General features: G+C 40.5%; 1 protein-coding gene across 1 annotated transcript; it reads left to right on the top strand.

Moving 5' to 3' along the window:
- Positions 1-438: 438 nt before the first annotated feature.
- LOC107194109 lies at positions 439-15229 on the top strand. The gene is made up of 7 exons (XM_015583675.1): positions 439-661; positions 1232-1803; positions 10914-11094; positions 11857-11991; positions 13070-13553; positions 13731-13986; positions 14775-15229. The coding sequence occupies exons 1-7, from the start codon at positions 439-441 to the stop codon at positions 15129-15131; spliced, it is 2208 nt and encodes a 735-aa protein (XP_015439161.1). The 3' UTR covers positions 15132-15229.
- The last annotated feature ends 48 nt before the right edge of the window (positions 15230-15277 follow it).

Genomic DNA, 15277 nt, shown 5'->3' with positions numbered 1-15277 from the left:
CTTAGACTCGTAGTCGAGGAATGAGTTTTCAGTTATGTTTGTTTTGCGATTTCCAAACCAACGATCTTTTTTCGAAGAAACTGGCACCGATCCAGGTCGTCTCAATGAATAGCCCGTGCGGCTTTAGTGCTCGTAAACTTTACTCCATTTCTGTCGATTTTCTGCGAGCAAATTATCGTGATGGTACACTCAATTGGGTAAACTGGGACCGATTAATTTTGATTTCGAACAGGAAATTCCACAAATTTTCTCAAAGCAGGCAAACATTGTACAATCTTACGTAGAATTTAATCACGAAATCCTACTAATTCTTTTAGAACATGCAGAATCTTTTTACGTCCTCAATGTTTATTTTACAACTTGTATATTTTTTGATAGGCAGATGAATCCTTATTTTCCACGATATGGCTGACAGGATGCCGATTTTCGTTTCCAGAGATGCGAAGTGAGGTAGGAGAATGGCTGCCCACCTGCGTAGGTTCACCGATATGCATCCTGCTGCTATCGTGGTCCCTACTGATCTATCAGAACCAGCCTTCCTCCACGAAACGGAGGATCGACGTGTTCACAGTGGCCATTCTCTCCCAGAGTCTCGTGCACCAGCTTGGACTCCTTTTCTACGCGATCCTCACGCTGATCCGTCCGAGTAACCATTTCGGAGGTAACTGATCCATGAATCATCATATTCATCTATAATTAGCTTTTACCATTGAACCCTCAGCGCAGCAATCACTGTACCCTATTTATGGCTTCGTGTTGCTTAAGACACTAAGAATATTACTTTCTGGCAAGTGTCTGATGCTGCAACTATCTCAGATCAGAGGATACAGAAGATTAATACTAAAGTTAATCACGCCCATTCTTTAAGAATCCACTATTAACCAGTAGCTAAACTACTTTAAGTATACAAATTAATTCGTAGCCCTTACAATTAATTATTAACTCAAAACCGACTTCATTTTCTCGAGACAGTATTCGAGAAAAAATGTGTAAAAAGTAATGGACAATATTCTCAAGACTATACTGTATTTTGTTTTTTTTTGTAAATAAGCAATAAATCTTCAGTAACAAATCCTCAAACCCTTAAACATTTCAACAGTCAGTCAATTCAACGACCTTGACACACAGTACAAAGTTAGCTCCCAAGTCTTTTCGACCATCCTATATAATTAGTTTACCAGGCACTAGTTAACCAACAGAAAATTTATCGCCAATTTCCTCCAATTCACAGAGTTCTGCTCGACCCTAGTTTGGATACTGAACTCGTCCAGCATCCTGCAGGAGTTGACGCTGGCCTCGATCGCGATCTTCACGGCGATCAGCACCAGGGACTTACGTCTCACCAAGAGCCACCTGAAGTATCACCTGGTCAGCCTCAGCGTGATCAGTGCTTGCGTAGGTGTGACTGGAGTTCTCAATTTCGAGCCAGAGCATTGTGTCTTCCTGGCCCAGGAGATCTCTCTGAAATATGGAATCTTCGTCAACTCTCTGCGATCTCTTCTGATGCTGACCACCGTGATCAGCTTGTTGATCGCACTCGTCAGGAGTATCTGTCGTCAACCAACGGCTGAACTGTTGAAATCGGTGTCTGATCTCTCGGAGACCAGCTCGAAGAACTCATCCGGAGCGTTTGAATGTCATCCACATCATTGGGATCCTTCCAGTGGATCGTGCACCAGTGGATCTACCAATAGCAGGGCCTGCTTGAGGAAGAAAAAGGTCCAGGTAGACGAATCTAGTGGAATACCAACGATCTACAGTATCCTCTTCGTCTGCTACACCTTCCAGTACATACCCATTTTGGTGAGTCAATATTTTTTTTTTCATATGAAATTTATAAAATGTTTATGGCTAGAATACACAAGGGAACCTCGGTGACTGATACACGCCGATTTTGATGCAACTTTGCAGAAATGTTCATTAGACCAACCTGAGAACTTAGCCGTAATTCGTTGGTATTCCTTTTTTACTTTAAAGGAGGAATTAACCCTTTTATCCGCGACGGTCCTTCCATGTAAGTGCTTATAAATTTTAAACCTGGGGGAAGGCCATAGAACATATCAAACGCATACTTTGTTACCCCTGAGTTTTTACTTCGAACAAAAAACGAATTTACGAGGGTCTGAAGCATTACTCCGTATAAGATTATTGTCCCGTCACGGTTCGTGACGATAATCGAGACGAGTCTGTACTATAAACTCAAAAAGTATGAGAAAAAGTCGTGTCCTCCTGTTGTAGGTAGAAATTTCGGATCATTTTTCAAACTGTGAACACTGATCGAGTTACAGAAGGCAATTATGCGGAAAATTATTCGTCTCGAATCGATGTTCACTGAATGGTAATTGTTGCTCTAAGCAACAGATTTATCGTGTTCAGGAGACTGTAGATTTATTAAACGCTCTGTATCCGTTCGATTGAAGTCGATTCGCGAAACAGATTTGCTCCGGTCTGACTGTCTCGGCCGTATACACAAGACTGGAGTTTCGTAATAATCCACGAAATTGCGAGGGAGCAGCGAGCCGTGACAATGTTACACGGCTCGAAATCGAAGTGAATCTAACTCGCTTCTGATCTATCATTTACGGACGATTAAAACTGCTCGATTACAGGCAGGCACACCGACTCTGTAATCCGGCCGCGTGTGGCTGGCTGTCGGGTATAATCCGTTCATTAAATTAACTCGATAAATTGGCGTCCAATTACGGATCGTTGTTTCCTAATGTGAATATTTATCGACGCCTTAAACGGGCAACGATTGTACGCAACTCTATCCTTCTATTGTTTCGAGATAATGAAACTCTATAGATATTTATATTTTATTGTTGAATAATATACGTTGTTATTTGTTTTTCTTATTTTAGTGTTAACACGCGAAAGAAACTAATGTAATCTGATGTTTCGTAAGTGTTTCGTTTACCTTTGTTCTTAAGTTGGAGGAACAAAAAAGGCAATGGTGGATGAACACATACCTAGTGAAACATTATACAAGGTGAAACCAAAAAAGGATTCATAACTTCTGGGGTAAATAGTACTCGCGAAATAATAAAAAAAAGGTCCTGATAAACATGGGTCGAGAAATTAATATTCTCAATTTTATAAATAATTTTTTGTTTCGGTTGAGGCGTTCATTCACTGGTGAAATCCATATTTTTGCTTTTTCCAATTTTTCAAGTCGCAATTTTTACGCTCTAGAAATCTATAGATACGTAAAAAAAATCTAATTTTCGTGCAAGAAATATTCGAATAATTATCGAAAGAATTAAGACCTACTGTTTTTCGTCAGATTCACAAGATTAGCTCAGAAATAGTGTAGTGAATTTTAACCACGACCAAGTTATCGAAATAACCACACAATGGTCGATTGAAGAACAGGTGTACACGAAACGATCGCCTGAAACGGATCATAAAAGGGGTTCCCCCGTGAACCGGAAGCCGTCTCGGGTCTCTGTCATCCGGAAGTTGACGAGCCACCGGTTATATTCTCTTCTGTTGTTTTTTTTTTTTGTTCTGTTCCGCACCTCCTCCTCGATCATCGATCATTTTTTCACCTTAATACACGGACACGCGTAACACTTGATTGAATTTTACGATCGATAAATATTTATAGCGCGACGTTGTCCCGTGCTCGAAGAGAAACAGGAAAAAGGAGGCGGGAGAGCACACACCGCGTCGAAAATGTATTCGAAAGTGCCCCGTGGCTTAATACGGGCGACGACCTCGATGTCAGACTCGATTAAGATTCGTTAAATGGCTCCACGGGAGAAACTCCCCTGACCTTACTCGTTAATATTTATATTCGACCGTGTGACGCGTTCCGTTTGCGATCACCTCCCAGTGACCGCCATTGGATAGGGTTGCGCTCTTGCGCGGGCGTCGATGTCTCCGCGGCTTGGGTCACTTATTCGCTTCGCGTTTCTGTAATCTTTATATTCATAACACTAGAACTACCGACGATAAACGCATATTTGCTTCGATCGATGGATAAACGTGGAAAACTTTTGAAAATTTCGAAATTTCAATTCAAACTCCGTTTTACTGTGAATATTCCTTAAAAATAGTATTTGATAGAGTTTTTTATTTGCAAATTTACTAGGTGAAATTTTATTAGTTTATTTTACTGTAAATGTTCGTTGAAAATAGATTTTGATAGAGTTTTTTACTTACACACCTACAATTCTTCTTTTTAACAGACGGTTTATTTCATTTTAACCCATTAAATTATGCAATCCGATAATTCATCGCGCTGTCCAAAGCGTTGTTCCATCGGAACGACCGATATAATCGCGTCGACGAGCCACGTCGAATCGATTCGACCTCGATTCAAGGGAAAACCGTGTGTATACACAGGCTTGAAAAATCGATCGAATTCTAGGCGATGTTCGAACGCGTGTAGCGTGACGCGCGTTCTCCGCCCGCGAACAATTAAAGCAAAGTGTAAAACGTTCACGAGGGCCTCGTTTCGAATTCAACGCGAGTTCACCGCGCTAGAATTGATCGGAGAAACTCGGTGTTACCGACAAACTTTGAGACAGAAGGGGGAAGGGGTTCGACGGAGACGGAGCGATTGGTGTTCGAAGGGGCGGGAGAAGAAGACGACGACGAAAAGAATTATGACGCGCCCCTCATTGTGTCGGACATCGCGAGCGAAACGGAACGATACCGCTTGTGCAGCATACCTATAGAATACGGTATAATAATGCTATATATGTGTATGTATATACAGAGTGTCTCAAAATATGTGTAAGTCCTTAAAAGGAACGATTCCTCGGGTGATTTGAAACAACTTTTTCCTTAGCGAAAAAGTTGTTCCAAATCGCCTTACGAGTGACCCATTTCAGGGACCTGCAACTTTTTAGTTACACCCTGTATATGTGTACGTTTTTATACATCGCGTGCCGAAAGTACGATTACCAGTGTTTATCGAGAGATTTGGAGCAGAAAATTCTTGCGAGAGAACGTTAATTGAGACTGAAAACCACAAAACGATCGAATCTTCGACAATCAAATTCGTGAAATTGGAACAATTATAGAATATTCTTGCTACATAGCGACTCTTCGTTAATCATAATTCATTTAATACAAGCTTGAACAATAAATAAGGGGAACAGCATTTATTTTATTATACACTGCGTAGCATAACTATAAAACCACCCTAAAATTTTCAATTCTATGTATTCCAGTTAAAATAAAAACGAACCAAGTATGCCGTGTCTGAAATCATGTTGAGAAATAATGTTTCTCCAGAAATAGATTACATTCCCCAGAAGAATTACTTCTAGTCCTATCTTGTTCTTTTCTTTAATTTTAACGTTAAATACAATTAAGTTTAATTCTATTACAACAAGTGCTTTCTATTATATGAATGTGAATTGGGCGAATGTACGCCTGTCTCAATAAACTATTATTATTATTATTATAGAAGAAAAATGTGGTTCGTTTTTATCTTAACCACAATGCATAAAGATTGAAAATTTTAGGGTGGTTTTATAGTAATATTACGCATTGTATTCGTCACACGTAAGTCCACTACAAATCCTTTGAATCTACCTTCCAGCAATCGACTTTCGAACAAATCCATGATCCATGAATCTCGGAACCGAGAGCCAGAAACCCATTCACGAATAGAAAAGACACGGTTCATATATCCGTCCCATCGGGAATACAAATTAGTTATTACATTTCTCTTTTCGCCGAGATCTCTCTCGTTCGCTCGCCGAGACTCGCCTCGTAACGTGGCCCCAGTTTTTTACACCGAAATTTTCACTCCTCCCTGTCCCAGTCGCGTCGGCTTTCTAAGAACTTCTTAATCGGCGAGACCAACTTTGCGCGCCGTGAGTGAAATTCGAAATTTTATTAGATCGCGAACGCTCAACGGTTTCCAGTGTGTTAGTGGAACGATATTTCGAGATTTCCCTTTCCTCGCGAGCTCGGCTCGCTTCTCGAGGCTTTCCTTGTGTACACGCACCGAACCGTCTCTGTTCGTTAATTATGGTACTGTTTAGTTTCGATTTCATATATAACGTTACGGCCATATTTCCATATTAGGTCTACCGGAGAGTTATGTCCATTTTTGGATTAAAAGAAGATAATACACTTTCAATGGGTTTATTAATATTTACTGAACAATATAATTTCCATCGTTACTAATGACCGTTTTGCAACGTGATTGTAATTAGTGAATTCCATAATAAATGTATTGAAAATGTATTATTTTCTTTTAATCCAAAAACGGACAGAACTTTCCGGTAATATACAGGGTGTCCCGTAACTGACGGTACAACGGGGTGATTCTACGTGAAAAAATTAGTCGAAAATATAAAATAACATTTTTTCATTCGAGTCTTAGTTTTCGAGAAAATCGACTTTAAATAACTGCTGGATACGCGTGCGATTTAATAGGGCTTGGATAACGCGTCTGTTCATTACATTCTGTTTCTACTTACTGCCGTAACGAATACAGGCATTACAAATGAATCGTCAAATTCGATTTTCTTGAAAACTAAGCCTCGAATAAAAAAATGTTATTTTATATTTTCGACTTATTTTTTCCTCTACCCAGTTGTACCATACGGGACACTCTGTATACTATATGTGTTACAATTAAAGCGTTAATTCAGTAAATGTATGCATTGTCTAGTAAATGAATAAGTTTACTAGAAATAGTATACATTTTTATATTCGGTTTATACTTCTACGTAAATGTAAGTGTATAAATTTTCTAAACTTCGCGCTTTTACTATGACATATACACACACATTACGAACAGCCGCGATTCTTGAACCGCTTGCGCGTAACACGTTTTCCACGTAACTCTCCGTGTGGAAGCGCATTTCGCAGGTGATTCCTGTGTAACGATTTCCTTAGCAACCCTTTTTCACGGCGATCGTGTCATTAACTTTTACGTAAGCCCCGGGAACACAAATCTGGACTTTCATAGTTGCATAACTGTTGTTTCCTTTTTTCTCCTGTTCTCTATTTTTTTGTTGTAATTTCTCCCTCTCGTTTGGATCGACAAGCATTTCTTGTCATTAAGAAAATCCAAAAGTCACATTAACCCTTTCTCTTACGATTTTCCTGACGAATTACTTTGTCGTTAATAATTTCCCAGATACGAAAGGGATTTTATTCTTTTGACAGGTGTAACATTTACTCTGAATCTTAAATGTTAATACCTGCGAAACAGTATTTCACTTCGACCTAATGAAAACGAATTATATGAATGTCTATTGAGTGCAATTTAAAATTTTTAAATCGTCATCACGTGTCTGACTCGATGTTGTAATGCAAGGGGTTAACGTGTAAATTGAGATTTTGTCGTCTTATAGTTTATTAAGAAATTTAAGGAATATTAGTGAACTTGTGTATTGTAATTTCTGCTGAATAGTAAGTATAAATTCTTCCAGTGTAGAATGTAGCAAGATCACTAATCCTTAATTTACCTGCATGAGTCATCTTCAAGGCAAGGTGTTTACATAAAACGTGTTTTCAAAGCGCATCAAACATCACAATAAATCATTTCGCTAAGCATTCCTTCCCGTTCACCAAAGGGGGCACCGCAAAGAAATAACGCTGGTAAAAAATCTCATCTTGCTCAACCCTTTCGCTGCGTAAGATTCCAACGAGAACCGTGCATATATTCTAGGTAATGCGCGTTAATTAACATTTTTTTCATCATTCAGCGAGTACTGTCCACTCAAAACGTTATGACCCCTTTTTCTGTATCACCCTATATACCTTCCTACTTCAACCAAAAAGGAAATACAATTTCGTATTCACCGATCCGATACCACCGTACCTACTCAAAGTGAAACTCTCGTTTTCCAAATTGCGTTGTTCGTGATTCTCGGTCTAATTTATCAGATTTATTAAACGGTTTGCGTGTCGACACCTATGAATCATTATTCTCCCAATAATGCAATTAAAAACCAACTGTTCCGAACAGGGACCACGACACTAACGATTCTTCGCATCCATTCGTGCGTTCTCCAGGTACCAGCAAAGGCAACGACGGCGACGCGTTCGCCTGGAGAACGGAAAAAAGGTCGCGACGCGGGCGAGCGCGGCGCTTTTGAAAGCGCGACCGCTGTCGAGTTTTCACTCGTGGAAATTCTTCACCCTCCCCTTCTTACTGCTCGTTAAAATCGAAAGTAACACGCGCCCAGCCACGTAAGACTCTTCCAAGGGAAGGGGAATTTCGACGTTTCCCTCGTTCGCCAATTGTGGTAATTTCCTTCTCGCCGCGTGTCGGTTCCACGTGTGTTGTTCTCGTTATACAGGGTGTCACATTTAACCTACAACTATAATAAATCTAATAATTCTTACATCTTTTGATGCCTGTCGCTCGTTTCTGTATCAACAAATTTCAATGAAAGTTTCAAACATATATCTTCGAAATGTATTTATTAAATTCTCACTATACCCTCAGATTAAAAAGTTGTAAAAAGCAACCTTTACTATTTCCTTGGCGATTCCGACCAATTGCAACATTTTCAAATGTTTTTTACACGTCACTTAGTAAATTAATATTCCTAAATTTAGAAAAAAAAAAAACAAATCACTTGGACTAATTTAAAAAAAAAATTGTTCTGTTTAAAAGGGTGTGCGAATACATTTGTCCACTGTATGTATGTTAACGGGGCCCCGCGAAATTATAGACGTGCACGCGTCGGTTGTTTATCGACGCGTCCAGGGCAGACGAGCCGAACAACAATTAGCCGCATGCGATCCCGCTGGCTGGCTGCATTCCGACGCTTTTTCGCCCCCCTAGGGAAAGCGTTCCCCATTCTCGCTCGACCCACGATTTCTTCGCGATTATTATCGTGGGAAATAATAGGTAAATGGAGAACAGTAACGATGAATGTATATTTAATTGCAGGATAACCCGTGTAATGGTTAACTGTTTCGACGATTCTTCACGAATGACGTGAAAAACAAAACGTTTGATTTGATTATCATTTGGATAATCAAGGAAACATTCTCCGTACATTGCATAGAAGAATACGTACACAATCCACTCCCACGTTATCGACAGAATGGCAGGATAATTGGTCCTTGAGGATACCCTTTATGGATCGCCTGGGAGTTCAAGGACTGTTTCGATTGAATTTTCTCGGGACAGTTCGTTTTACACTTTTCTGACTAGTATTATGGTACTGTAAGGTGAGGTAACAATGAATTACAAAGGACCCTAAGCAGGTGTCCAAGATTTAACGTGTAACAGATAGATATAGAAAAATATTGAATTCTTTTGAATTTTAGTGGGTGTAAAATTTGTTTGTCATAAAGCACCTAATATGGAATTCTAATTTTTTGAAGGGTTTTCTAAGTGTAATCTACCATGTTGAATTGTTCTTCTCCACAAAAAATATTTGTTTGAGATATACTTATTATAAAAGTAATACTTATTCTGTATGGTGATCAAGAATTAAACGACACATACTCTTTTATCATTTTCAATTTTGCAGGTCTTTTGCAGGTATTTTTGGGTGAAATACCTTTCCACATAAAAATTGACTTAATGTAACAATTTGTGGAGCTGCAAAATCGAAAACGATCATTTTCTGACTTGGGACAAAGTTACCCCTGACTGATTTTAAGTCAAAGTTATCAGAACTTTGGCACTCTCCCTCTCTCTATAAGCACGATTCATCTCGATCCTGTTGAGGGATCATTACCTTCGTGTATGGGACTGTCGTAGTACTGTCAAGGAATCTAACTATATGTATAGGAAAAGTTAGAGAAAATGAAGAGAACTGTTATATTTCGAACAATAGATGGTGAACAGTAGTTGCCTTTGCACACACCTAACGAAGGCTTCAAAGACTGTAATAGCATCTTCATTTTGTATAAACAGGATTAACTAACAATAGGCGGGCCTTGCTGGAATCTAACTATATGTATAGGAAAAGTTAGAGAAAATGAAGAGAACTGTTATATTTCGAACAACAGATGGTGAACAGTAGTTGCCTTTGCATACACCTAACGGAGCCTTCAAAGACTGTAATAGTATCTTCATTTTGTATAGATGTGGTCTATGAACCTCCATAGAATCAGTTAAACAGGATTAACTAACAATAGGCGGGCCTTCCTTGGTCGTATCTCGTCACTTTCTCTGAAAAGTGACAAGAAATGACATCGTTTACGATGATTGGACAGTTTCTCTTCTAACGTGGATAATGGACGAGAAGCTTTTAGGATTCAGCTGAATAACATTTTCAGACAAGCGTACCCGTCGACTTGATATTGAAATAAAGCGGTGCCTCGAAGCTTTCGTTCCGATAATGTTTCATCCATCCCTCGCTGGTATTATGTCGAAATGGGGGAAGTCGACGAGATTGGGACATATAGGGGACGTAAGGGATATGAAAATATAAAAAGAAAGATGTGACATGAATACCATCAGCTTTCTGGTTGCTGGAAAAGCGATAAAAAATTCGTCCAATAAGTTCTCTTCTTCTGTTAACATAAGAGCTACAAACGAGATTATGGAAAGTGTATTATCTGTTAACACGTTGACTGCCAACTACGATATAACTCGTATTTGAAACATTGCAAAGAGACTGCATTATTTAAATACCATGACAATACTTTTCTGTAAAATTAATATCACAGTATAATTTAAAACAAGACAACCTACCTCTGTTGACTAAACGCATACATTTTCGACTATTTATGACTTAAAAAACAAAATAAAGTGTGTCTGGCTACCAACGACCTTTTTCACTGTGGCAGTCAACGTGTTAATATCTTCTGTAATATTAACAGAACCAGATTTAACCCTCACCCATCCGTCGGTGTCAATTTAACACATTTTTCTACTAAGAAAATTCTATCGTGTGTAATTTATTTTTATACCCAATATTTCCACTTTTCTTTACATCCAATAATAACAGAGAACATTTTCTATATTCCAGGTGATATCGATAAAGCCAGGTCTCCTCACCGACTTCTGCACCCCCCAAAACCTAGCCACCTGGTTGCCGCTGGTGAAGGACACCCTGCTACCAGTATTCCTGGCGTTGTTCGATAAAATGTTCTGTCGCTACGTGGCCAAGGTTTACACGAAGCAGGATCACGCGAGAAGATTGTCTCATGGTGAGCGTGCACGCCTCGGTAGACGTAAATTAAATATCATTTTCCACGGTTACCACTCGACTATGTTCCTTTCTCCTCGATATTTAAACGTTCGCCACGCGGCTAAAGGATCCAGGCTGCTCCAACACAAAAATGCCTTTTCGAAGAAGAACAGAATTCCCTTGTCCTGCTGGTATTTTCCACATGACAATCAACATCGATTTGTTCTATAAAAAAATCCACAAATGTGACCTCCCAGTGGTGGTGCACGCGTGGGAACCTTTGGGTCGAGAGATGCATCGACGACGACACGTGAATCGTCAAGGAGAAATATCAGTTATGCGACAGACCGTGATTTTGCAATCGCTGTAACCGCCGTAGCTAATGCCCCTTTTACTCTTACGATTTTATTTCTTTCCTTTTGCAACCATACACACGTAGGCATATCAAAATTACCTACACATAACAGAATAACGTAATTTCTTAAGAGAAAACTGTGTCAAATTGACAGAAGGGACGGATATGGGTTAATAATTTATCTTAATAACTTTTTGATATCCCCACGTAATTCACGAGTAGCCCCATAAACGGTCGTAACAACTCGATTAATGGAATTTCTGAAGGAACATCGATCGTAACTCTAATTCACACCGTCTGATCCCGTAGTTTATCGTTCACCATTGCAGACTCGCCACGCGAGCGTGTTTTTGCGCAAACACGAGAAATTGCCCGGTTTCGGACGATTTCACGGAAGAATTTCTGTTCACCGCTTCCGTTTTCCAGGCGGCATAGACGGCAAGTTTCGTCACTTCGAGCAGGACGCCGAGTACAAGCTCCAGCTGAACCTGAATCACGGCCTCAAGTTCCCCTTGACTAACGGAAGCCTCTACGGACGATTGCACAATCATCAGAACAGAGGTGAGTGGACCATTTCCTTGCACCGTTTTCCTCGATACACAGTGCGAACAGAGAAACATTTTCATACGGTGATTTAATCCTTCGAATTCGTCTATTCCATCGGTAATTCGTCTCTTTACTTTGTTCTTAATTGTTCTATCTCCACTGGTTTCTAAACCGAGAAAACTGAGTTTAAAGTTTACGAAGTTTAATGTTATAGAAACAGAAAAGTAGTGAAATAATCAAATGCACAATAATATCATCTACTGAATAGGTATTTAGTATAATATTTAACAAAATTTTAAATTGAATAAATTTAACAAATTATCGAATCATTCAGTTTATCATTTACTGTTCAACTCTTTTTCTAATTGTGGGATCAAATTTCACATATTACTATTAAAAACTCAAGGTGACCATATATCGACTATGTACCCCCTTTGATACAATACAACTTTTGTTCGAAACATTTTCTCGTGTAAGAAACAGTTTACAAGTAATTTAGGTGACAGCGTTAAGTGAATCAATCTCCTATACACATGTATACCTCGATCAGCGAGTCTGAATGGGCGAACACGTTTCGAATTGTTGATCGCGAGACTCACGCGACCCTCTTAACACGCGCCAGGAATTTCATTCGACGATAATCTACCGATCGAGGAGACGGTTGTGGAGGGAGTTCGTTTCCTTTGGCTCGATCTCGGAACACCTTAAATTACCAGCAACTGTTGAAGTGGAAAATCGATGTTCCTGGTCACGTACCCGTCGTATCCACGATCGGGGACCCATTACATCCCCCTGAAAATAACATCCTGCTCTCGTACCCTCGTTTACCGATAAGTACTTCGAACGTGTCAATGTAAACGTCAGAAATAACATGGCCCATCGGTAGAAACTGTCTAATCCAAAGACCTTCTCTATTTATGTGTAAAAATTGCACTACAGATTTTTAAGGAAATTCAGAGTTTCGTAATTAAATTTAGAGGAACTAAAAGTGAAGTAGAATCTACTTTCCCGTATAAGAAAAGGTGTACAAGTGAAATTAGTCTGATAAGTCGACACACCTTCGAGTTCCTGCTAACCAGACATTCGTTCGCAGGAAAGACCGGTACGATAACAATGGGCATTCAACACTATCCCAGAGCCCATTCGCTCAACGAGGACAGTAATTACGCTTCCCTTCCAGCGGAGCTTTCTTCCTTCACGAGCTCGACGTTCGAGCCCCGCAAGGAGTCGAATCCTGTCGAGCCACCGAAGAAAAGCACCATCGAACAACAAAACAAACGTCCAAGACCAAACGAAAGCTTCCGTGAGTTGACCGGTAATCGCAGGAAGATCGGTAGCACGGACGTATTCGGGCAGAATATGGAGAATCTGGTCCAATTGGAGGATCCATGCGTGAAACGGAAGTTCGCCAAGAGTCTGGACGAGATACGGGAGGAACCACCGAGGAGACACGCGAGGAGCGTACTTGGATTGGAGAACTTGATCACAGGATTGGATAACAATCTTCAGCTACAGCCACGGTACCCTAGAGTCGCTCTCAGGAGGAACCAGAGCTTCGATCATGCTAGATGCCAATCGTGAGTACAATCTATAATTATTTTTTAATGGAATTAAAATATTTATGGAGTCTTGTGAATAGTGGAAAATACTAAGACAGGTGATTGTAAAAATGAGAGGAAGGATTGATCTAGAATCCTAGATTGTCTCCTAAATCAAAACCACATTTACATTAAGAGAATCTACCACGTTTTCAGGTACCATCGACCAATCCTCGACTCGAGGACGTACGACTTGAAGAAGCTGGATCAAAGGAAGGAGCAACCGAACGTCCAGAGGCAGGAGGTCCAGAGCGAGGGGGACGGTTACGAGACCTCTGACGACGAGAGCTGCGACCTCGAGAACGGGGACTTCGACACGATGAGCTCCTGCAGGAGCCGGAGCAGAAGCTGTTGCTCCGTCACCACCGTGGCGAACGATGATTTCGAATTTTTCCAACGTAAGGGAACCAAGGTAACATTACATACTTCTCTCCGTTTTACCAATCTTGTTAACGAATCTTCAAGGAGGAAACAATACCTTAAAGAGTTTGATATTATGTCGTCCAAACTACCAATGACGTACCGTAAGTTGGGGTAACTTTGCTTAATAGTCAGGATAACTTTGTCCCGAGTTAGGAAATAATCATTTTCGATTCTGCAGCTCTACAAATTGTTAAACTAAGTTGTTATTTATATGAAACAGTATTTGTACCTGCAAAAGAGCTGCAAAATCGAAAATGATAATGTTCTGACTTCGGGGCAAAGTTACCCCTGGCTGTAAGTCAAAGGTACCCTACTTTACAATAAAAAATTAATAACAATCAAAATGTGAGAGACATGTGTATAATGTCCCCGCCAAATAATTGCCACGACACGGATAGATCCTTTGTTCACTGAAACTAGGATTCAAGTTTAAAAGAAAAATCGAAAATGATCATTTTCTGATCATATCCTAACACGGATAGATCCTCCGATCGCTCAAACTAGGGTTCAAGTTTAAAAGCCATCATCCACAGATCTCCAGTCAAGTTTCCTCTCTCCAATCATACCCCTGTTACTCTCTAAGCCACACCCTATCACTTTTCACATGTTCGTCTCACCTAACCAGAGCTTCGATCATCTCCACCTAACCGCTAGGTTTCTCCAGAAACCCGCGAAAATACCATAGAAATTGGTCCCCCCTCGCGATAGACAGCACTTCACTGGCCTTTCGTCGGTTGCGTAACGTTGGAGATCGTGAGAACGCGTCCTGTTTCGCAGGTGGAGCTGTTGCCCTCGAAGCGAGCCGGCGAGGTAAAGGTCAACATGCGATCTTTCACGCCGCGGATCATCGAGAACGGGCCGGAGGACAACGAGAGGCGATGCAAGCTGTCGGACACGAAGCCAAGCATACAATCGTATCGGTTGAAACGGAAACGGATGAGCCCTGGCTACTCGATGAACGACCTGGACAAGCTGACCGCGGACAGGCGGCTTCCAGATCTGTCGATCGAGAGCCTGAAGAGCATCCTGACGAACTCGGATGTCAGCTACCTGGATAACGGGGACATATGCAGGCACGACATCGGCGGTTCAGCGCCTGATTTCAAGAAGATCTTCGTCACGGAATTTATATGAGATCCGAAGGACTGAACACATACTTGTCAAGAGGAAAAAGAAAGTTAGAAGAGAAGGTGGACTAATGGATCTTGCGTGACAGGGATCATTAAATGGCTGAAGAACAGAAGAACAATGACACCAGGCTCTAGGCATTTAATCTTGGC

This window comes from Dufourea novaeangliae, unplaced genomic scaffold (assembly GCF_001272555.1).
Source record: "Dufourea novaeangliae isolate 0120121106 unplaced genomic scaffold, ASM127255v1 scaffold21, whole genome shotgun sequence".
Lineage (NCBI taxonomy): Eukaryota > Metazoa > Arthropoda > Insecta > Hymenoptera > Halictidae > Dufourea > Dufourea novaeangliae.
Note: the sequence above shows the minus strand (reverse complement) of the source record. Positions and strands in the feature narration are given on the sequence as shown.